We start from the raw sequence: 23,169 nt of genomic DNA, 5'->3' as shown, positions 1-23,169 counted from the left end.
ATGCGACAGGAACTCCCTATTGTTGTACTCACCGCCGTTATCGCATTGAAGTGTCTTGATGGTGCGGTTGAAGTGTGTCTTTACGAAAGCGGAGAAGGCTAGGTATTTGCCAAACACGTCACTTTTTCGCTGCAGTGGATAAACCCATATGAAATGTGTGTAATGATCCAAGAATAAGAGATAATACTTAAAACCGCTAATACTCAAAACCGGAGATGTCCAAAGATCAGAATGAATTAAATCAAATGGTTGAGAGACAGTATTGTTTGATGAATAAAATGGAAAACGAACGTGTTTTCCAAGCTGACACGCTTGACACAAAGTTGTCAAGTCGGTCTTAGTGCTTGGGAAATTATTAGAGGAAAGAACACGTTGAAGAATTGTATTGCTAGGGTGTCCGAGGCGGTGATGCCACGTTGAGCTGCTAGGAGGAACTGAAACAAATGCTTGTGGGGGGGGGGATAAATTTGTGTGCGGAGTGACGGAGTAGAGGGGACCGTGCTATTGCAGCGGAGGAGCTTGGTATTGGTCGGGAGATCCTTGACACAAAAACCAAACGGATCAAACTCCACAGACAAATTATTGTCAGTGACAAAACGACGGACATATATCAAATTTTTGATGATAGAAGGGCAAACAAAAACATTACGAAGTTGAAGGTGTCGAGAGGGTGTTGGTAAGAGGCCATTACCAACGTGAGTGGCCTTAGCAGAGGACCCGTTGCCGACAATGACACTAGGTAAATGACTCGAATTAAAAGTGGTACGTAGAATACCTGGTTGAGCGGTGATGTGGTTGGTGGCACCCGTATCCATGACCCAAGGAGTTGCATTCGGATCCTGAATGGTCATCGTTTGGAGAGCGTTGGTTAGCGCATGTGGGTGGTATGTGAGAGGTGTGGGAGAGTGAGGAAGCATTTGCGTGACGTGAGCTTCACCATGTGGACGGGGCTGGTGGTGTGCAGGTTGAACCGGTGGAACAGAGGGGTAAGCCATGTGTGGTGTCGAGCCGTAGAACGGGGGTGGTGGTGCGTAATATGGAGACTGGTAGGGTGGTTGACCATATCCCCATGGTGGGTTTTGATATTGCCAGTGATTATTGTAGCGGCCACGTCCTCTGTTCTAGCGACCACCGCGACCACGACCTCTGTGTCCGCGACCTTGGTGACCGGAGTGATGTCCTCGCGAAGATTGTTGGTCCGTCGTGGTATAGAGGATATTTGGGGTAGACGTATCGGATGGTGGGCTAGGAGCAGGTTTCACATGTTTGGAGAGATGAGTTTCTTCAAGTTGGAGCATTGATCGAGCAACGGTGAACGATGGGTAAGGATATTTGTGTTTGATTACGTTGATGATGGAGTCGAACTTGTCGTTGAGACCATTCAACATGTACATGACAAGTTGGCGGTCAGTAACCGGAGAGTCAACGTTTGCCAGGAGATTGGAGAGTGTCTTGAGGCGTTTGCAGTAGTCGGCGACGGTGGAGTCACCGATAGTGAGAGTTCGAAGTTCGGTGTCATACTCCATCGCTCTTGCTTCTTTGTTATCACGGAAAAGTTCTTCGATGGTGATCCAAAGTTCACGGGCGGTGGACTTTGTCTTAAGAACGGTGTCTAAGATTGATTCGGAGATCGTGCCGTAGATCCACATTTTGACGAGGCCATCATGTTCTTTCCACTGCTGTTGGGTCGCCGGAGTGGCAGTGGATGTGCCGTCGAGATGGCCGAGAATACCAAAGCTGAGACAATGAGTCTCAAATAGCTCTCTCCACACGTCATAGTTAAGTTTGGCTATGTTGAGGGTGATGGGGATGTACGCCTTGATCTGGGAGATGCCAAACGGTTTATTGGACTTTTGAGTTGCGTCGGCCATGGCGATGTACTAGACGCTAACCGGCGGAAAAATATGATGAGAAGAATAGAAAAAAACAGAGAGAGGAGCAGAGCAAGAAAATCGAAGAACAAGAAGAGAGAGAAGTGAGAAACAAAGAGAGAGAGAAGAAAAAAAAATGAAAGAGCGGAGAAGAATCGAGCAAACTAGCTGGAGGCTAGGGCTTCTGATACCATGTTATAAGTGAATACAGATGAGATCGAATCCAAGATCATATCTATGCTAGAGAAATATTCTAAAGATATCCTATGTCCAAATATATCGAAGATCACAAGGATCTTAACTATCTAACTAACATATTATTATGACCCGAAGCGAAACAGTATGAGGTACGTTAAGCTCGAAGGCTTATATCCAGACAACAAATATTACATGCCAACTATAATGTGGACTGTTCCAGACCATGTCGAGAACACATTGTGTTTGTATTAGAATGTTTAGTTAGAATCTTTTATTTTTTGTCTTATATGGTGGGTTGATTTTGAATTCAGGTATATATTATCTAATATTATCTAATGTTGAATGCTAGACATATCTTGTGGTTTTAAGATTCCTCAAAATCTGACCCGGTTAACATTTCTAATTCATGAAATCAATTTACTGAGAGAGATCCTTATTAGGCCTTGTCTTCACAAATGTTAAAGAACAGGAAGTGCTTTTAATATAATCACGAGGACCTTTGTCATCGATTAGGAACACAATAATCTTTAAGTTTCTCTTATATCAAAGAAAACAAAAATGAATCTTCAGATTCTGCAGTTTAGGAGATGACATTTCAGCTTCTCTACGTCCGATAATTTCAGCGGCTTCTGCATAAACATCTGTGCACCGCTCGCTAAGCATCTGCAATATCAATCAAGAAAATAACAGGATCTTAGTTCACCACTAAGAAAAACAAAAAACAAAAAAAAACAGAACGATTAGTTAAGCAATGTGTCTTTACGAATGATATATAATTATTACTTGTTGATGCGAGTAGGAATGTTCTCTGAAGACAATATCACAACAGGTACTTCCTTTAGATTCGATGACTCCTGCTGTCAAGAACCAAAAACCATAGAAACAGAGAGACAAAGCAAGAGATTTTGTTAGTCTGTGGAGGATCTTGTCAATAAGACACTTATTATGGTTTGTAACAAAATTTGTTAAACACCTTCACTTTCTTGAGCAGCTCAAAACCTGTCATTCCTGGCATACAATAATCAGTGATGATAAGATTCACCTTCATTACCTGAAAACACAAAATATAATCCAACATGGTTTACACAGTTGAATCCTTTCTAAACCAATCAAAACGTGCACTGAGGATTGAGCTTATTACATTGGTGGAAGTTACTGGATCACTCTGTTGTGGATCCCCTCCCAATCCTAAGTACTCCAATGCTCTAAGCCCATTTTCTGCTGTTGTTACTACACGACAATTAGAAGAAGAAGAAGAAACAATGTTAAAGTTTTAGAGGCAGTGTTACCATAACCATGGAAGAATCTGGTTCTTGAAATTTATAAGGAAAAAAAAACAAAAAAGATTGAAGATTAGAATTATATATTACCTTTGCAAGAAGAGATCTTGAGGATTCTCTCAACGAGTTTACGGTCAATTAGATTATCATCTACAGCTAAAACATGAAGCTCTTCCTCCATTGACGATGAACAAGAATCACTTGCAGACATTAATACCTAAAGAAAACAGAGAGAGAGACAAACTTACATATGAAGAACGAAGAAAGAGACAATTGACAAAATTCAAAAAGATTTTGATGAATGAAGAATATATAATTATACAATATTTGTGGTAATATGTTTATTTATTTTTAATTTATATATGGATATATAAGATAACAATATTATCAAGAGCTGATTTGATATGATTTTCGATATTTTTCTTATTATTTAAGAAAAAACAAGTTGTGTGTTTTTGTTCTCTGGAAACTGGTAAGAAACTTGGTGTTTATGTCAGTGACAGTGCTTTTGGGATCTTGTACGATGATAACCAAAATCTAAATATTAATTTTTATTTTCCATTTGTTTGGCTTTCTCTAATCGTGCGAATAATGAAGATGCTAATTTTATAATCATTTTTCTATTTCAAAATGGATCACAAATCTCTATCAGAATCTCAGTTACGAAGCCCCCCCCCTCCGATTCTCTGAAAATTATAAATATATTTTAGAATTTTAGTTTTTGAATTTAAAATTGTGGGACCGTTCGGTGTATTTTATATATATACTAGGTTTTAATCCGCCGTATACCGCGGGATAGTTTTGATATTATTCAATATATATTAATTAAATTATGCTAAAGTTATTTGTATATAGATTACATAAATTTTTAAATAAGTTTTTTAAAGTTGTAAGTACCAAATTTTTTTAAAATGTTTATTTCAGAAATGTGTAGTAATATTTTTTTTTTTAATAATATCAAGTTATAGTTGTTTTTTATGTAGTTTTAAAATAAAGTGTAAAAATGAAGTAAAAGTGGCTTTCTAATATATATGACACATTAGTAGTGTGAATGGTAAAATTTTATATTTTGAATATTTTTATTATTAGTAATAAACATTGGTTTATTTATTTATTTAGTAATGAAGTTATGTGTACATGGTGTTTTGACGCGCTTTAGATGGTGTTACAATCCTGATGTAGATATTTGGTTGTTTTTTTTTTCAGAAACCTTAAACTGAAATCCATTTGTTAATGATTATGTTCCTTTTTCTTTGAAAATAAATTATCTGGCAAATAGAAAAGTTTTTGGTTTTATATTTTTAATATGATTGTAACTAAATATAATACGTCTGGGTTTTTTTATAATTTTTTTTTCTTTTTTGTTTATTTATATCTATAATCTGAAATAAATTAAAATTTCATTTACTCTGTATTATTATGAGCATAAAGATAATGTATTGTGTAATATTAGTATAGATGAAACATAAACAATGAATTAATGGGCCATAATTTTATAAATGTTGATCAGTAAAATAGATGGGTTTTTATTGTGAATCCGAAATTGGCGCATTAACACTCTTATCCTCTAATTTTGTTATCGGGAGAAAGAAAACAAAAAATCAAGAATAGTCGAAACGATTTACCGAGAGAGTTTTCTTGATCAAAAAAAAATTGAATCAACATCATTGATCGGATTAATCCGATAATCTCTGAGGCAATGATCTTTTCAGTTCGGAATCCCAGTAAAAGCTCCATCAACAGATTTATCCGAAAATCTGTCTTTTTTTAATTCTCCGATTACACAAAATTGATCGGAATTATCCGATAATCTGTCTTTTTGTAATTTTCAGATTTCGACATCAATGGATAAGTAAGGTAATAGATTGATCTTTTAATTCATTTTTTTCCTTCTTCGTCATAGATTCGATGTAGATTCCTCAATTACTAAATCTATTATGTAAGGATGGATTCCTCATTAACATATTCTATTATTCTTCGTCATAGATTAGGTGTGGATTCCAAACGTATTCGATCGAATATGGGTCTTCTTTACCAGGTTTGAATCTTTTTCCAATTTGTAATTTTTGGTTTCTTGTTGTTTAAATCGAATTAATATACTGATTTATCTTGAATTTTCTGTTTTCCTTTTTTGTTGATTTGTTCTTAAAAACAGGAAAACAAATATAAGAAGCCTAAATGAAAGATAAGGATCCGGAACCCCTTTAAATTCTGTCTTTACATCTACTCTGTTGAATCCGAAACTCTAATGTTAACCATTTACTTTTGACAGGGTTTAATTTCTTCGAATTAGGCGCTCATTGGAATTGCATAAATTGGATTGAAGAAGGACTATGAACATACTAGTGTATTGAAAGCAAATCAATGGTAAGAATGCAAAACAATTGTGGTTTAACACCAGCTATATATATCATCTTCTTTAAACAAATATAATGTCTACTTTGCCTATTTTCTCTGCTAATTTTGCTTTTTTCGTTAGGTTAAACTACCTTATAAAATCTGAAGTGGAGCAAAATACAAATCTCTACACAATCCTAGTAAGTTATTCTCCTGCTAAGTTTTTCAAGATTTTATTGGACACCATTTTTGTTTCTGCTTGTTTTGTTACAAATAATTTATTTGGCCAGTAATTTTTAGTATTTTTGGCTGAGATGGATTTAGTAAACCTCTGGATTTCGTTTGACAGAAATAAACAGAACATGAAAGTTTTATTATTGATGTAATTAAGCCAGAAAGCTATCTAGAATAGAAATTTTAAGAAGATAAAAAACAAACAGGTAGATGGATTGTGATCATTATCATTTTATTCTTCTAATAAACCTCTCGCCAAACATGCTTCTTTGTATGAATCGTAAATCACACCATTGTATGTCCTCATATCTTCATCACTTATTGGTCCCTTGATATACCTGAATAGGAGTTTCAAATATATATCACCATCAATCTTACTTGAAACATATGTTGTCCTTAGTCTCTTGATGTTTCTTGGCCTTCTTATGAATTTTTTTCTTTGGGATTCCAATAATAAAATCTTGGAATATCTTCGAAAGTGAGTTGTCTTGCATATGAACATTGATTGTTCAGATCAAACCAAGCGGAAAGGAGTGGATGTTGAGTGTTTTTGTTGATTTGGCTGGTAGCCATACCGAGAGTTTGAGTGATAACAAGAATAGTGGAGTGGAACTAAGAAATGTGTCTGATGAGTAGCTCTTTGACAATGTCCCTATTTATACTATTCTAGAGTGTATAATTTCTTTCGTTAAGTTTTGGAAGGTTTTGATTATTAAGTAAATGATATCTCGTTATTTACGGTAGTAATGAGATTCTGCAAATGAAAACATATACAATATTCATAAACTTTGCGGATTTTCTGTAATTTGATAAGAAGTCTTTTTAGTAGTTTATCATCTATGAAATATTTTCAGTTCTGGTAATTTTCCCTTTTTTATTTCAATTTATGGTCTTTTAATTTATATTTACTTACCTTTAACAGTTATTTGTAATTAGTACTTTTAAATTTTAATAATGTGTAATATGCAGTATTAATATATCTCTCTTGTTTACAGATATAATGGGCGTGAATTTAGTTGTGGATTAAGGTGGGAAAGAGATCAATTTCGGATCTACAATATGACATATTAGTTTCTTTACTACAATATGAAAGATTATTTTATTAACAAAACATAGTTAAAGAAATTTGTTTATTGCTTTATTATAAGAAGTTTTTCAAAGAAAAAACGTACCTCTCTTGTTCAAAACAAAATGAAATGCATTATTAAAAATTTAAAATATTAGACATGGAGGCTACATACATCAATATAGCCTAATTCTTCAAGTTCTGGAATATTTCTTTGAAGACAACAGTCATCGTCTGGCTTTGTATTTCACTCTCTTTATCAACAATTAGCACCTTTAATCCTTTCTTCGATGTCACCCTTGATAGAGCCATATATAGTTGCCCATGAGAAAATACAGGTCTAGGTAGGAAGAGTCCAACTTCATTGAGTGATTGCCCTTGGCTCTTATTGATAGTCATAGCGAATGCAACAACTAAAGGAAATTGTCGCCTCCTCATCCGGAAAGGCAATTTGGGATCTGTTGGTTTTATCATAACCTTAGGAATCAAAACTTTATGCCAACTCTATCTCCAGTTATAACTTTGGCTTCTAAGACGTTATTCCCCATCTATGATATCTGCAATCTTGTACCGTTACATAATCCACCTTTTGGATCTATGTTTCTGAGCAGCATAACTGGAGCACCAATCTTTAGCTGTAGACAGTGATTTGGTAACCCAGAAAGCTTGATACTGTTGAGGAAATCAGAACTGAAAATTGGGTTGCTTAATGATTCCACATCTTGGGGATCTATACTATCGGCACTTAGACGACTTCTTCACCTGTTGTTAGAGTAAGAGTTATAAAGATTGGTTTAAAGTAGCATGTAACGATTGTAATTAGAAAACAAACATAATAGTATGCTTACCTTCTAGTTTCGCAAGCAGGCGCTCATTAATGGTGTTGACATCATTATTTGTTGGACATAAGATAGCTCTTTGCTGGAGAAACTCTGGATTATTTTTCTCATGCAACAATTCCAAATTTCTATATACAGTTCTGCTTATTGCTCTGCGTTTTTTAAGAAATTATTCTATTATGTAATTAGTTAACTGAGACCCTGATTATAAGTTGATTGGAGATATAATAAATTTCAATGATTTGCGTAAATTGATATGAACTGATTTATACATTAAATCTTATGCCATTAAAACAATCTCTCGATTAATTGTATTTGTATTTTTGCAGATAAGTAAGGCCCAATCTTCTTCTAAGATTGTCAAACGGCGAAGCCCAACATAAATAAAAAATACCCAAATCAATGGATAGGAGGTAATAATCGGGTGGGTATTCGGATAAAGATGCGGACCCTACAGATAAAATCGATTGATTATGCTTTTTTTTTGTCAATTTTGTCCTTTTCAATTTTAATTAAGTATCTCCTTTAGTAATAATTGAGTGGCAATTTGAATAAATAGATTAAGGATTTTGGATATTCTCCTATTTGTACTTCTTTTTTAATTACAAGAAAATATATTTATTTAATTTTAATTATCGTGAAAACCTCAAGTTTTTAATACGAAATCTTTTGACCGATCTGTTACTTGCATAGTTCGCATGGGCCTTGTAGTTGTTATTGCTTCGAGTTGCACTTGTAAGTCCAATTTCTTTTTGTTTCTTTTCTGAAAAGAATGTACAACAATTTTTGGCTTAAAAGAATTAAAGTACACATGTAAACATGTTAATAAACAATATATATATATATATATATATATATATATTTGGGGTGCAAAGTTAATAAGCAATGTAAACACGATTTTTTTCTTCTTGTTTACAAACCAAAAACATCACTAATCATAGGGGGATATAGAACTTTGCTAAGCCCTGCTGCCTCACGGTTATACTTATACCTTAGTGGGCCTAAAATGGAAGAGTTGGACTCATGTTATACGAAATTAGTTACCATAGAATAATTACTTTTTTTTATAAAAGAATCAATAAAATAGTACTAAGGAAATTTGGAACTTGCAGAACAAATTAAATTTGCCAAACACCAGAAAGTAAAATTCATCTTTTAATGGTTGGTCCTAAATGCCAATCCTGTTATGACAGATGAAGTTTCGAGTAAAAAATTAAATGTGGAAATAAATAACAACCATAAAAACAAACAAAGAGTAAAAATAATAGAGATAGAAAGTGAAGAACAGCAAATGTGAATTATATCTACGGTCCGGCACACACTGCCCAAAAAATTCCTTGAAAGCTCTTGAAACTGTGTGAATTTGACCTTCAATATATAAAAATAGCCTTCTTGTTAAAATTTTAAATGCAAACAAATAGTAAATTCCAAAAATCTCCATGAACGGTTGTTTTCCCTCCATGGGGAAGAGAGTTCTTTTTCACTTTTTTTTTTCTTTTCTTTTCAGTTTCATTTTATTTAAATAAACAATTTTTACTGTCAAAAGGAATATAAAATGAAAACATAGGTGTGGAGGGAGAGAGACCGCAGTCTGATAAAATGTCTTGACTCGGACCAAATCTCTCTAACGAGAAAGACAACTAAAAAAATTCAAAAGAGCATGCTCAATGGGTTATATTATTATTATTTTTTCTCATCATCATTGTTCTATTATATGTTTTTTTTCAAGTGTTTTATTTTATGTCAATATGTGTTTGACACTTAGTTATTCATCACATGTTCATCCTCTTAGAAAAAAAAAGTTCACATAGTGGATGATTCCTTGCACAAACAGAAGATACCAAATTTTTACATCTATTGCTCTTTCAAGGTCAACCAAATATCCTTAGGCTTGTGATCCAATTTTCAAAACCCCCATAATTCTATAGAAAAAAATACTATATACTTTACTAAACCCATAATAAATAAGTATGGTGCAGTGAACAAGACATTTGTACATAAACGAATTAATTATATGGTTGCAAACTATTAATGAACAAGTGATTTCTAAGCACCACAATTTTTATTTTATTTTTTCCAGGTCACCCATCCTCATTCCTAACCCAACTACATTAATGTTCTTTCATCAAAAAGGGAATAAATTACCTAAACAAAATCTATTGTGATGACCACTTTTAACCACTGTCTCTGTCTGCATAAATTACCTAAAATCTGAATGAGAGAACCAACCACATTTCCCATTTTATGTGAACTATATTTGAATCAAATTTTTTTTAAAAAAAGACAGAGCATGTAAAAAAAACCCAATAAAGAAAGTTTTCTACTTGTTTGGGAAAGGATAGTTTAGTAATTACAAATATAAGTATATTTGCTTCTTTCTTTCTTAAATGAGTTGGCCAATCATTTTATTCATTCAATTTCCCCCACTTCTACGAAAAAAGAAGAAAAGCCACGTGGCAGCCAAGTCGGATAAAACAAACCCAACAAGATGAGTACACGTGTCAATTTCGATTTAATGAGTCCACCCACCTTCCTCGGGCCCCACGTCTCTCTTCTTTACAGCCCGTTGATAAAGGCAGCTTTTAATTACTCTCTCTCTCTCTCTGCTTCGCCTTTTTCTTTTTTTCTTTTTTTTTTTTTTTTTTTTTCTTCCTCTACTTCTTCAACAAATTCTCACTGTTCTTTAAAAGCTACAAAACCTACCAAGAAGAAGGAAGAAGAAGAAGAAGCTCGTGTCCCTCTTACTCTTTTTTTCTTTGTTCTTCGGTGGTGTTTTTTTTTCTTTCTCGCCTGAGCTGCAACATTCTTCCCTTGAGAAAAAAGCTTTACCCGGAAGATAATTATTTCCAGGTAAAATTGTTGTTGTTCCTCATTTTTAGTAACTTTTCTCATTCTCAGATCGAAACTGTCCTACTATTTTTTTTTTTTAATAGCTCAAATTTTTAGACTTTTGCTTAACATTACCCCTAGTGTTAATTCCACTCATTTTTTTAAAAAAAATCTTTAATTTCTTCAGTTACTTCGTCTACTTGATTTTATTCATCTTGTTTTTATGTTTTTTTTTCTTCTTCTCAATTCTCTCCGTTGGTCACAAATGTAGCCGTTGTTTCTTTTTTCTTTTTGGTTATCTTCTTGTACTCAATCTAAAACCTGAATACGAACAAAAAAGTTTTTTTTTTTTTTTTTTTTTGAGCTGTACTATTTCTTTTGTTGTCGTTGCTGTTGTTGTTGTTGTTCATCTGTTTTTTTTTTTTTTTTTTTTCTTCTAATTTTCTCAGCTCAAAAACTCAAAAATGGAGCTCTTCCGCAACTAAAATCTGTAAAACGGAAGAAGTGTGGGTCGAGGAAAGATGCATAAAGCACTGATTTTTACAGTCTTGTTGGTGTCGGTGGTGTTGGTGATGGTGACTCCGGTGAGATCTCTAGACCCGCCTTTAAACGACGACGTTTTGGGTCTCATTGTCTTCAAAGCCGATTTACGAGATCCAGAGCAAAAGCTAGCTTCTTGGAACGAAGATGACTACACTCCTTGTAGCTGGACCGGAGTCAAATGTCATCCCAGAACGAATCGAGTCACTGAGCTCACCCTAGATGGCTTCTCTCTCTCTGGTCGAATTGGTCGTGGGCTACTTCAGCTTCAGTTTCTTCATAAGCTCTCTCTCTCCAACAACAATCTCACCGGAATCATTAACCCTAATTTTCTGCTGAGCCTTGTTAACCTTAAAGTTGTCGACTTGAGCAGCAATGCGTTGTCTGGTTCGCTACCTGATGGGTTTTTCAAGCAATGTGGGTCGTTAAGAGTTTTGTCTCTTGCCAAGAACAAGCTTACTGGGAAGATTCCGGTTAGTATAAGCTCGTGCTCGTCTCTTGCTTCTTTAAACTTGTCTTCAAATCGTTTCTCTGGTTCTATGCCTTCTGGGATTTGGTCTTTGAACACTCTAAGATCGCTTGATTTGTCGAGGAATGAGTTAGAGGGAGAGTTTCCTGAGAAGATAGACAGATTAAACAACTTGCGTTCTCTTGATTTGAGTAGAAACCGTTTGTCTGGTCCTATTCCTAGCGAAATTGGGAGCTGTATGCTGCTCAAGACTATCGATCTTAGTGACAACTCTCTATCTGGGAGCTTACCTGATACATTTCAGCAGCTCAGTTTGTGTTATTCTCTCAACTTGGGAAAGAATGCGTTAGAAGGGGAAGTTCCAAAGTGGATTGGTGAAATGAGGAGTCTTGAGACTTTGGATCTTTCAATGAACAAGTTTACAGGGCAAGTTCCAGACTCCATAGGCAACCTTCTAGCATTGAAAGTTCTGAACTTCTCTGGAAATGGGCTTATTGGTAGCTTGCCGGACTCAACAGCCAACTGTATCAACCTCTTGGCCTTGGATATAAGTGGGAATTCACTAACTGGAAAGCTTCCCATGTTGATATTTCAAGATGGTTCTCGTGATGTTTCTGCATTAAAGAATGATAACTCTACTGGAGGTATCAAGAAGATCCAAGTGTTGGATCTCTCCCACAATTCCTTCTCTGGCGAGATTGGAGATGGTCTAGGTGATCTTATAGACTTGGAAGGTTTGCATCTGTCCAGAAACTCTCTTACCGGCCCCATCCCCAGTACCATTGGGGAACTAAAGCACTTGGTCGTCCTTGATTTGAGTCACAATCAGCTTAATGGAACGATTCCTCGAGAAACAGGTGGAGCTGTTTCTTTGGAGGAGTTGAGACTAGACAATAACTTGTTGGCCGGAAATATTCCACCTTCCATCAAGAATTGCAGTCCCCTTCGGTCTTTGTAAGTCTCTTTTGCTTGAAGTTGCATCCAGTTAAAGATTTTCTCATTAAAGATTCTGTCTTAACAGTATATTATGTTTCATGTTTTTCTCCTCAGGATCCTGTCACATAACAAGCTGCTAGGCTCAATTCCACCAGAACTCGCAAAACTTACAAAGCTCGAAGAAGTCGACATATCATTTAATGAACTGACCGGAACTCTTCCTAAACAGTTGGCTAATCTCGGGTATCTTCACACCTTCAACATGTCTCATAACCATCTCTTTGGGGAGCTACCTGCAGGTGGGATCTTCAACGGATTGTCTCCGAATTCAGTATCAGGAAACCCGGGAATTTGCGGTGCTGTTGTCAATAACTCTTGTCCCGCTGTTGCCCCTAAACCGATAGTGTTGAATCCTAATTCAACTATCGATCCTTCCTCGGGTGAAGTGATGCCTGCTGGTGCTGGTCACAAAAGAATACTCCTTAGTATATCTTCTTTAATAGCCATTAGTGCTGCTGCAGCCATTGTGGTTGGTGTAATAGCCATCACAGTGCTTAATCTGAGAGTGCGCGCATCAACAGTTTCAAGATCAGCTGTACCGCTTACGTTCTCAGGCGGAGATGACTTCAGCCGATCTCCCACTACTGATAGCAACTCAGGGAAGCTTGTGATGTTCTCAGGTGAACCTGATTTCAGCACGGGAACACATGCTCTGCTTAACAAAGATTGTGAGCTCGGTCGAGGTGGATTTGGAGCAGTGTACAGAACAGTTATCAGAGATGGCTATCCCGTGGCTATCAAGAAGCTCACTGTCTCAAGTCTTGTCAAGTCCCAGGAAGAATTCGAAAGAGAGGTCAAGAAACTTGGGAAGCTCAGGCATTCAAATCTGGTTAAACTCGAAGGTTATTACTGGACAACATCTCTTCAGCTTCTTATCTATGAGTTTCTGTCTGGTGGGAGTTTATATAAACACTTACACGAAGCACCAGGAGGTAGTAGCTCGCTTTCTTGGAATGACCGGTTCAACGTCATCCTCGGTACAGCCAAATGCTTAGCATATTTGCACCAATCAAACGTCATCCACTACAACATCAAATCGAGCAATGTGTTGCTAGACAGCTCTGGTGAGCCTAAAGTTGGAGACTACGGATTAGCGAGGCTATTACCAATGCTAGATAGGTACGTTCTGAGCAGCAAGATACAGAGTGCTTTGGGATACATGGCTCCAGAGTTTGCCTGTAGAACGGTGAAAATAACAGAGAAATGCGATGTTTATGGATTCGGGGTCTTGGTTCTTGAAGTGGTTACAGGTAAAAAGCCTGTGGAGTATATGGAAGATGATGTTGTGGTTCTGTGTGATATGGTGAGAGAAGCTCTTGAAGATGGAAGAGCAGATGAATGTATTGATCCGAGGCTGCAAGGGAAGTTTCCGGTAGAAGAAGCGATTGCAGTGATAAAACTAGGGCTTATTTGCACTTCTCAGGTTCCATCTAGTAGACCACACATGGGAGAAGCTGTTAACATATTGAGGATGATCAGATGCCCTTCAGGGAGCTCAGATGAGTTGGGTTCGAGTTGAAAAAAAATCAAAACTAACATGTTTTTTCACTACCAAGTTCCGGCGAAGAGGAATCCGTTTTGTTGATTTGGGTTTGTAAGAGTCTAAGAGAGATCCTTGTCTGTGTTTGTTTTTTGATAAATCTCTGAAGTTTTATGTTTTGTGTCTTTTAGTTTCAGTTTCACTGTTTGTAGCTTCCTCTGTTTATTGTTCTTAACATTCTAGTGTTTTATCGGATTTGTCTTCACCGGGTTCCATAATTTGGGACTCTCTTGTTAAAATCATAATTGTTATGAAAGAAAGATGTAGTATTCATTTTCAAGTTTCAACCTTCTTTTAGCAGTCATATACTTAGAAGATAAAGTTTCTTGTGAGACAAACAAAAAATAACTTAGGGTTAAGAAATTCAAGAATTAAGAAAAAGGCTGCTATAGAGTTAGTGACTTGGTGTGGCGATGCTTTCTGAATAAAGAACTTCAAGATGCTTCATTTGTTTCAACCATGTGCATGGGACTCTGTGAAAACTCATCAATTAGTCTCTTCTGATCTTTATTGGATTATGGGAATCGAGGAAACGTCTCAAGAATCAGTAATTAAAATACATTATTCATTTTGGCTTTCTTGAGTAATAACAGAAGAACCCTAGTTTCAATGGCCAATAAAAGAGGAATTGAGCATGCCTTGTCTGAAACAGACCACGTTTATCTCTCTCGGAGTTGGGAAAGAAGAAATTAATACGACAGTGGAAGTATAAATTTATCGTTTCAATAAAAGAATAGAAGACAACGATGTACTACTAACTAAATTCACATCGTCCGAATCAAAAACCGAGCCTGGTTAATTTGCAAAATTTCCAAGTACTTTTTAATTCACATCTTAAAATTTCATTGGAAACATAAACGATTGCATTAAATTGAGATGGCATCTAACGTTTTGAGACTTTCTAAGCCATTATGCTAACCTTTTCTCATTTCAAATGTAACCTGAAAAAAAAAGTTACTTAGGATTTAGGAGTCAATTTCTTCGAATTACTATATAGTACATTTTTTACTGTTTGTGGGACAAGAAAACTATAACACGGCTTTGAGTTTTTTTTGACATGTTTATGCTATGTGCAATCTTTAAACTGAAAAAAAAAAAGCACAAACTAGCTTCTAATAATAAGTATAATAATAACCTGTCCAAGGAATTATACAGGTTCCAAAACAATTTTTTTTTTGTTCCATTTGGAAAGAGAAAAGATAAAGACTCATAGATCAATTTGCAGATAACTCCGAGTTGGTCGTAGATAAATGAGGCTTGTTCCGCAATGTATTGTCAACGACGAGTATAAGTGGTAGTAAGCTTGGGAGTTGATGGTAGCAATAGCACCGATTCCTATCTTTCTATGTGCCAAGTCAAAGCAATCGTTTCATCACTTCATGAGTGTCTTGATTTGGAGCATTGAGATGTAGCCAATCATAGAATAATAATATACGAAGGAGCATACAAACACAAACCGTAGCCTAGAGGAACGAAGGTCTATTATACCGTCCTTATTTAAACAGGCCTTAATTCTCAAAACCATTCTCGACAGATTCACGGGGCAAAGAGCTGTAATGATCCAATAATACATACAATCATCACATTTATGTTCAGTCCCACGTCGTCGTCGTTTATTCATTTTTTTCTTCTCTCGATCCCCGTGGTCGACTCCGGAATTTTCCCGTCGGCATAGGATTGGAGTCTAAACTTGGCTTGCTGCTATGATCACTAAATTTACACTCCCAATCCATCTACACTTTCGCATATTGTTGTGTAATGGAGTAACATATCATCCAGGAAACTCTTGATCTTACAAGTTGGTCTACTATTAAGTTTTCTACTACAATAGTAACAAACTAACAATGTTCTTTGATGAACCCAATCACTATAACCAATTAAAACCTTTTGTTATTTACATATTAGTTCACCAAATCATTTGATCATCCATAAGGGTTTCATAATCAAAACCCAAAGTGAATAAAAATATACAGATCAATCCTTTGACTTGTTTTCATTGACCAGTCTGCACCAACCACGAGTTATTCAACTGTGACATAGCCGTCTCCCTAAAGCTCTTAACCTTAACCAAGCAGAAATGGGTGCAAACCGTCCCCATACCGGACCCAACCCGGGTCGTTTTCAACAAATAACAAACCGGTCCAAAATCCGTCCCTCTTCCTTGCGCCACAATCCCCCACGCGCTTGTATCTCCACACGCGCCACCGTCGTTGATTCCATCGTAATCCTCACCATCATCTCCTTGATCCGCTACGTCGCCGTCCTTAAGCTTCTCAACGAATATAACCCCCTCCGGTGTCCTCTCTGTCCCTCTACCCCACCTCCCTTTCATCTCCGGCCAATCTTCCGCCTCCGGACTTGTCGCCGTCGTAGTCAAACGACCGTTCGCCTCCGCGTATAAGTGCATCAACAACGGAGACTCCCTAAGATTCTTAACGATCTCAACAACTGAATCCCTCAACCACACATCAAGCTTCTCCCTCGACACAACAGATCCGCCACGTTTCCTCTCACCGATCCGATCAACATTCACCGCCGCGGACGGTGGTGGTGCAAAATCATCCATCGACATCGAAACCTTCCCGATCTCACACAAATTCCGTCGATTCGTCACCGGAACAACACAAAACGACCGAGAATTCAAATCCACCGCACGCCGATCACAACGAACGGCACATGCACTTCCTCCTCCGCAACAGATCCTCGCAGACGCCGCCATCTCCGGAAGACTCAATTGCAGATAGACGAATCGGAGAAGAGATGCGGATTTTAAGATTGGAGATTGCTTCACGAAAATATATATATGAAATGAATTCAGTTTGACGGTTTCTTTATAGAAGAAGCAATCACAGTTTCACACCAATGGTTGTTGCTTATATAAGAATACGTTTTACTGACGCAGCCACACACAATCCAATGGCAATGACATGATTAGTTTATTTATTGTATATAACTAATTTTTTTGTTGTTGTTTAATTATATTCTCCAGCATGGAGGAGTTGTGTAAGTTGTTTGTGATCGGACGGTTGAGATTTAGAGATAGTAGAAATCGCGTTTAACTTATTATTCACGTTATCCTCAAAAGTCTGAGGTGGCTTTAGTTAGGTGATTATTTCCTGGAAAGTGTAAACGATAATGATTCGATTGAGATTTGATCTTCACCGTTGGATTTTAATCGGACGGTTGGATTTTACGTGAAGGCGTTATAAGGGAAGGAGAACGTGGCGACGCGGTTTCGCTGTGTGCATGGCTTGGGCGGGCACACGCTGGTGAGTGTTTTAAACTGTGGAGTTCTTGTGTCTTCCACGTCATTTTTAATCTACGCCATTGATTACGCCACGTCAGACTCCACGGTGTACATTAAATGTTTTGGGCCTTTCGTTTTTGAGTTTTTGAAGAAAGTTTTTGTGGTTCGTATGGTTTTATGGGCTTTGCTTGTTTTTTTTTCTTTTCTTTCTCTCTGGACTTAAAGAGTCTCTAACTCCCATTGCCGGTTGCACCAAACAGAACATGGCCATAGTCCGGAACTCTACAAATAATGAAAGAAGGGAATAAAAACTAGTCAATGATTTCACGTGACACATGGCTGCTTATTGCGCTGACACAATAGTCTGAATTTGCGTTGATCTTCTGCATATAAGGATTGGATCATTGGACTAAGCTTTGGGTCTATATCGCGTTTGCATTTTACATTTTCGATGGTGCCATAAACTACACAACGACAAAAGCACACACAACAACAACATCATAATTAATAAGCATCGCAATAAGGTTGCGACACAAAACGAGCAACTATCAGACTTGGCAACTATGCAAAAGGCCTAAAGCCATGAAGCGTTATAGATCGACAAGTGGATCAGTCAAATCTTACGTGGCTTAATCTCTTCGTATAGTTATCTAAATAAAATCCACCTCTCGCTTAATTTAGTGTGTACATATATATAAAAAACAAAGCATGACCACTGTCGTGTTTATTATCGTCCTTGTGATCTTCGCAGCGAGTCTTCACGACGCCGGAGCAACTACCATGGACCCGTGTCTCGAATCAACGAAGACAGCTTCACTGCCTGATCTTCCTTACGCTTATGATGCGCTAGAGCCAGCTATTAGCGAGGAGATCATGCGGCTACATCACCAGAAACACCACCAGACTTATGTCACTCAGTACAACAAAGCCCTTAACAGCCTTCGCTCTGCCATGGCCGACGGTGATCACTCCTCCGTCGTCAAACTCCAAAGCCTCATCAAGTTCAACGGCGGAGGTCAAAACATAGCTCTAATTTTAAACGACTAAGATCTAATCACAATCTTCCGGTGGAATTTGATTTATTTTAAATTTGCTTTGCTTGTAGGTCACGTTAACCATGCAATCTTCTGGAAAAACCTAGCCCCTGTTCATGTACCAATATGTTACTTCTTCGTTACTCCCATCTTCTATATACGATGATTTTTTGTTTCCTCTCTTATATACTGGGTCAAACTAAAATGGTATAGGAAGGAGGTGGCAAGCCACCGCATGATCCTTTGTCTTCGGCGATTGATGCTCATTTTGGATCCTTCGAGGGATTGATCCAAAAGATGAACGCAGAAGGAGCAGCTGTGCAGGGATCTGGATGGGTGGTAAGCTTTTTGTTAGAGTCTCATTTCATTAGCATTTAGCAATACGTTTGGTTAGTGTTAGTGATGAAAGTTTTTAAATATTCTGAAATGACGTCGATATTATGTTTTTATTTGAATCGGATATGTGATGTAGGACTCTGTTCGAATGGAAAAAGGATATAATCATTAATGACCAGAAAAAATGTGTTAGTGTAACAAGTCTATAACGATGAACCATTTCTTTCCGTATTTGAAACCTATGAACTTTGGCACGTTTCTATCTCTAAAATCGTGGTTGAAATATAATATTGTTGATTGAATGGTAAATATGAATTTTTTTTTCTTAAAGGGATAATTTGTTTTCGATAATATGTATTTGGTTCCTTTATATTAGTGGCTTGGATTAGACAGAGAGCTAAAGAGACTCGTCGTCGAGACCACAGCCAATCAGGTAGGTCAATGTATTAATTAAACTAATTTTGTAACATCTCTTTAAAAAATTCGAAAACAAATAAAAGAAAAGGAGAGAATACAGGATCCATTGGTGACAAAAGGAACACACTTGGTTCCTCTAATCGGGATTGACGTGTGGGAGCATGCCTACTATCCACAGGTACTCTATCTAATCTTAACTATGACACTCGACTAGTAGAACATATCCGTTTTAGTAAGGAAACCACCGAACTGAATGTTAACCATGATCAATTCGGTGCGGGTAATGCAGTACAAGAATGCAAGAGCGGAGTACTTGAAGAACATATGGAGCGTGATCAACTGGAAATATGCTGCGGACGTGTTCGAGAAGCATAGTCGTGATCTTGATACAAACTGAGCTATAAAATATGCACCTGTAGAGAGTCTATAGTTTTGTTTTTTGGGTGATATATGTTGTCTTCTTTGTAATAGAACCGAAGCTTTGAGTAATAAGCGAAGTTGCAGTAATACGTTTAAAACCTTGAAAAATAATGAATGTTTGTTAATGGTTTTTTAGTTGTTGTTTCGGAAATTAAAATAAAAGTGTAATATATTTGGTATTGTTTGATGAAACAGTTATATATATATATATATAGCTGTAACAAATTAAGATTTTTTTTTTCTTTTGGTAAATGAATTTTGGAATTTAAAAAAAACAAGATATGTTGTGAATTATAACTATAAGTACTGTTTATAATATGTTGTAAATAGAATGAGAAATAATAAAGTGATAAAGTGAGAGAGAAGGAGCAGCAGCGAGAATGAGAGTGAGAGATTAGGGACAAGAGAAACAAAAAGTAGTAGAAGACAAGAAAGGAATATGAACAATAGAGTTTATTATGTTTTGTTCCTTACTTTCTTACATATATCACTATTAAATACTAACACTTTTTCCTATTTATAGTGAAGTACATAAAATATGAGTTACCAATTTATTAGTTTTGGTAATAACAAGTATTAACATTATATAAATATTATATAACACTACATGGACAAGTGTAATGACATGTATCTTGTAATAAAATAATTACACATGTGTTTTACAATATTCCCCTTTGATTATTTATCACTGTTGACGAGTTACATACTACATCATTAAAAACCTTGTCACGGGAAAACCCATTGGGATAAAAACCATGACAAGGGAAAAAGAGTATAGTAACGTAATCTCTCCCTCGAAAAGATATGTATAATCTTTCTTCATAAATCTCGTAGATGACGAATTCCAATACTGTGAATATGCTTTCTGAATGTGGTAGTTGGAAGCGCCTTTGTGAATAGATCTGCTGCATTGTCACTTGAGCGGATATGTTGAATATCAACTTCCTTCTTTTGCTCGAGTTCTTGAGTGTAAGAAAAAAATCTTGGAGGTATATGCTTTATTCTGTCGCTCTTGATGTAACCTTCTTTGATTTGGGCGACACAAGCAACATTGTCTTCAAATAATATTGTTGGCGTTTTATTGGTGACTATTCCACTCGATTCTTGTATGTGGTTAGTCATTGATCTGAGCCATACACATTCTCTCGATGCTTAATGAAGAGCAATTATTTCTGCATGATTTGAGGAAGTGGTGACCAAAGTCTGTTTCTGTGAGCGCCATGAGATTGCAGTTCCTCCAATTGTGAAAACATATCCAGTTTGGGATCGAGATTTATGTGGATCTGATAAATATCCTGCATCTGCAAAACCAACAAGACCAACCGAAGAGTTTCTAGGATAGAATAATCCCAAGTCAATCGTACCTTGAAGATAACGGAGAATATGTTTTATCCCCTTCCAATGCCTGCGGTAGGGGATGAGTTGTATCTTGCAAGTAGATTCGTAGCGAATGCAATATCTGGTCTAGTGCAATTTGCAAGATACATGAGTCCACAGATAGCACTCATAGAAGATACTTCGGGACCAAGTATTTTCTCGTTATTTCCACAAGGTCTGAATGGATCACTATCGACATTCAGAGATCTATTTACCATTGGAGTACTCAAAGGAGTCGCTTTGTCCATATTAAAGCACTTTAAAATCTTTTTCGTATAATTTGATTGATGCACAAATATTCCATCTTGGAAATGTTCTATTTGGAGCCCAAGACAAAATTTAGTCTTTCTAATATCTTTCATTTCGAACTCTTCTTTCATATGAGTTCTTGCATCATCAATCTCCTTTTGAGTTCCAATTATATTCAGATCATCAACATATACACCAATGATCACAAATCCCGATGGAGATTTCTTTATAAAGACGCATGGGCATATTTCATTATTAACATACCCTTTTTTCAATAGGTATTCGCTTAAGCGATTATACCACATACGCCCGGATTGTTTTAATCCGTAAAAAGATCGATGTAATTTGATCGCACAAATTTCATTAGACTTAGAGTCTAATGCCTCAGGAATCTTAAATCCTTCTGGGATTTTCATGTATATATCATTATCCAATGATCCATATAAATATGCTGTCACTACATCCATAAGGTACATTTCTAAATTCATAGAAGCTGTTAGACTCATTAAGTACCTGAATGTAATTGCATCCATGACTGGAGAATATGTTTCTTCATAATCAACTCCAGGTCTTTGAGAAAAACCTTGTGCAACAAGTCGGGCTTTATATCGTGTTATTTCATCTTTCTCATTTCTTTTTCGCACAAATACCCACTTACAACCAACAGGTTTTATATCTTTAGATGCAGTGACAAGAGGTCCAGAGACATTTTTTTTATTGAGGGAGAGCAATTCAAGTTGCATAGCCTTTCTCCATTTCTCCCAATCAGGCCTATGTTGGCCTTCTGATATGGACCTTGGATCTGATTCGTCTTTTTCATGATCGATCTCTTTAGATACAAAAAAGAGAATATTCCATTATCATCATCGATTTCATCTCTATACCATAACATTCCGTTTTGGGCATAGTTAATAGAAACCTCATATTTTTCTGTATCATCCTGAGGACTTTTCTCTTTATTTGGTTCTTCTTGAACCCTTTCATCTCCCATTTTCTTTTTCTTTCGTGGATTTTTATCTTTAGAGCCCATTGGCCTCCCCCTTTTCAATTGAACTTTAGGTTCATTAGCTTTACTTCCATCAAGTTCCTCTGTAGGAATTTCAACTCTTGATGGTGCATTTGCCGCGGGGATATATGACTTTGTCACACTTTTTGTATCTATGAACGCATCTAGTAATTGATTTGCCAAATTTTATAAATGTACAATTTTCTGAACTTCTAGCTCACGTTGATTTGTAGGGGAGTCAAGATATATCAAAGATGGTGTATACCATGTAATATATTTTGGTACTTGTTTAATTCCTCCTCCTAACGCTGGAAATTCATCTTCATTAAAATGGCAATCGGCAAAACGTGCCGTAAACATATCACCAGTTTGCGGTTCAAGATATCGAATTATACTCGGAGATGCATAACCGACATATATACCCAATCTCCTCTGTGGTCCCATTTTTGTTCTTTGCGGTGGGGCTATAGGAACATAAACCGCATATCCAAAAATACAGAGATAGGATATGTTTGGCTCTTGGCCAGATGTTAATTGTAAAGGGGAATATTGATTATATGCGCTTGGTCGTATTTGGACCAATGCCGCAGCATGCAATATAGCATGACGCCATATAGAAATTGAAAGCTTTGTTCTCAATATTAACGGTCTAGCAATGAGTTGTAGCCGTTTAATCAAAGATTCAGCCATGCCATTTTGTGTATGAACATGAGGAACCGGATGCTCCACATCGATTCCTATTGACATACAATAGTCATTGAAAGCTTGTGAAGTGAATTCACCAGCATTATCAAGTCTGACTTTCTTTATGGCATAATCAGAGAATTGAACTTTCAACCTGATTATTTGGGCAATGAATTTTGCGAAGGCCGTGTTTCGTGTTG

General features: G+C 36.5%; 4 protein-coding genes and 1 long non-coding RNA gene across 6 annotated transcripts; 3 read left to right on the top strand and 2 right to left on the bottom strand.

Moving 5' to 3' along the window:
• Positions 1-2,472: 2,472 nt before the first annotated feature.
• Positions 2,473-3,624, bottom strand: LOC104784112 (two-component response regulator ARR17). 2 transcript variants are annotated; one of them, XM_019244182.2, is made up of 5 exons: positions 3,440-3,624; positions 3,211-3,299; positions 3,043-3,120; positions 2,853-2,926; positions 2,473-2,732 (listed from the first exon to the last, which is right to left on the bottom strand). In XM_019244182.2, the coding sequence occupies exons 1-5, from the start codon at positions 3,558-3,560 to the stop codon at positions 2,636-2,638; spliced, it is 459 nt and encodes a 152-aa protein (XP_019099727.1). In that variant the 5' UTR covers positions 3,561-3,624; the 3' UTR covers positions 2,473-2,635. The 2 variants fall into 2 exon arrangements, with proteins under 2 accessions (XP_019099727.1, XP_087365227.1); XM_087509101.1 differs by having other exon boundaries at positions 2,853-2,923; positions 3,440-3,614.
• Positions 3,625-4,938: 1,314 nt separating this feature from the next.
• LOC104781539 (uncharacterized) lies at positions 4,939-7,084 on the top strand. Its single transcript, XR_766916.3, has 5 exons — positions 4,939-5,206; positions 5,336-5,387; positions 5,505-5,716; positions 5,829-5,886; positions 6,916-7,084. It is a non-coding gene; the product is annotated as an uncharacterized LOC104781539 (long non-coding RNA).
• A 3,284-nt stretch (positions 7,085-10,368) lies between these two features.
• On the top strand, positions 10,369-14,479 carry LOC104781537 (putative LRR receptor-like serine/threonine-protein kinase IRK). The gene is made up of 3 exons (XM_010506240.3): positions 10,369-10,675; positions 11,104-12,617; positions 12,714-14,479. Exons 2-3 carry the CDS (start codon positions 11,176-11,178, stop codon positions 14,176-14,178), a joined length of 2,907 nt encoding a protein of 968 aa, XP_010504542.2. The 5' UTR covers positions 10,369-10,675; positions 11,104-11,175; the 3' UTR covers positions 14,179-14,479.
• Positions 14,480-16,049: 1,570 nt separating this feature from the next.
• On the bottom strand, positions 16,050-17,255 carry LOC104781536 (uncharacterized). The gene has a single exon (XM_010506239.3). It carries the CDS (start codon positions 16,916-16,918, stop codon positions 16,193-16,195), a length of 726 nt encoding a protein of 241 aa, XP_010504541.2. The 5' UTR covers positions 16,919-17,255; the 3' UTR covers positions 16,050-16,192.
• A 615-nt stretch (positions 17,256-17,870) lies between these two features.
• On the top strand, positions 17,871-19,832 carry LOC104781535 (superoxide dismutase [Mn] 2, mitochondrial). Its single transcript, XM_010506238.3, has 6 exons — positions 17,871-18,461; positions 18,552-18,598; positions 18,694-18,819; positions 19,193-19,249; positions 19,334-19,411; positions 19,523-19,832. The coding sequence occupies exons 1-6, from the start codon at positions 18,155-18,157 to the stop codon at positions 19,628-19,630; spliced, it is 723 nt and encodes a 240-aa protein (XP_010504540.2). The 5' UTR covers positions 17,871-18,154; the 3' UTR covers positions 19,631-19,832.
• Positions 19,833-23,169: the final 3,337 nt, after the last annotated feature.

Source organism: Camelina sativa, chromosome 4 (genome assembly GCF_030686135.1).
Source record: "Camelina sativa cultivar CO46 ecotype springtype chromosome 4, ASM3068613v1".
NCBI classification, from domain to species: Eukaryota; Viridiplantae; Streptophyta; class Magnoliopsida; order Brassicales; family Brassicaceae; genus Camelina; species Camelina sativa.
This window is presented reverse-complemented; position numbering and strand designations above follow the sequence as displayed.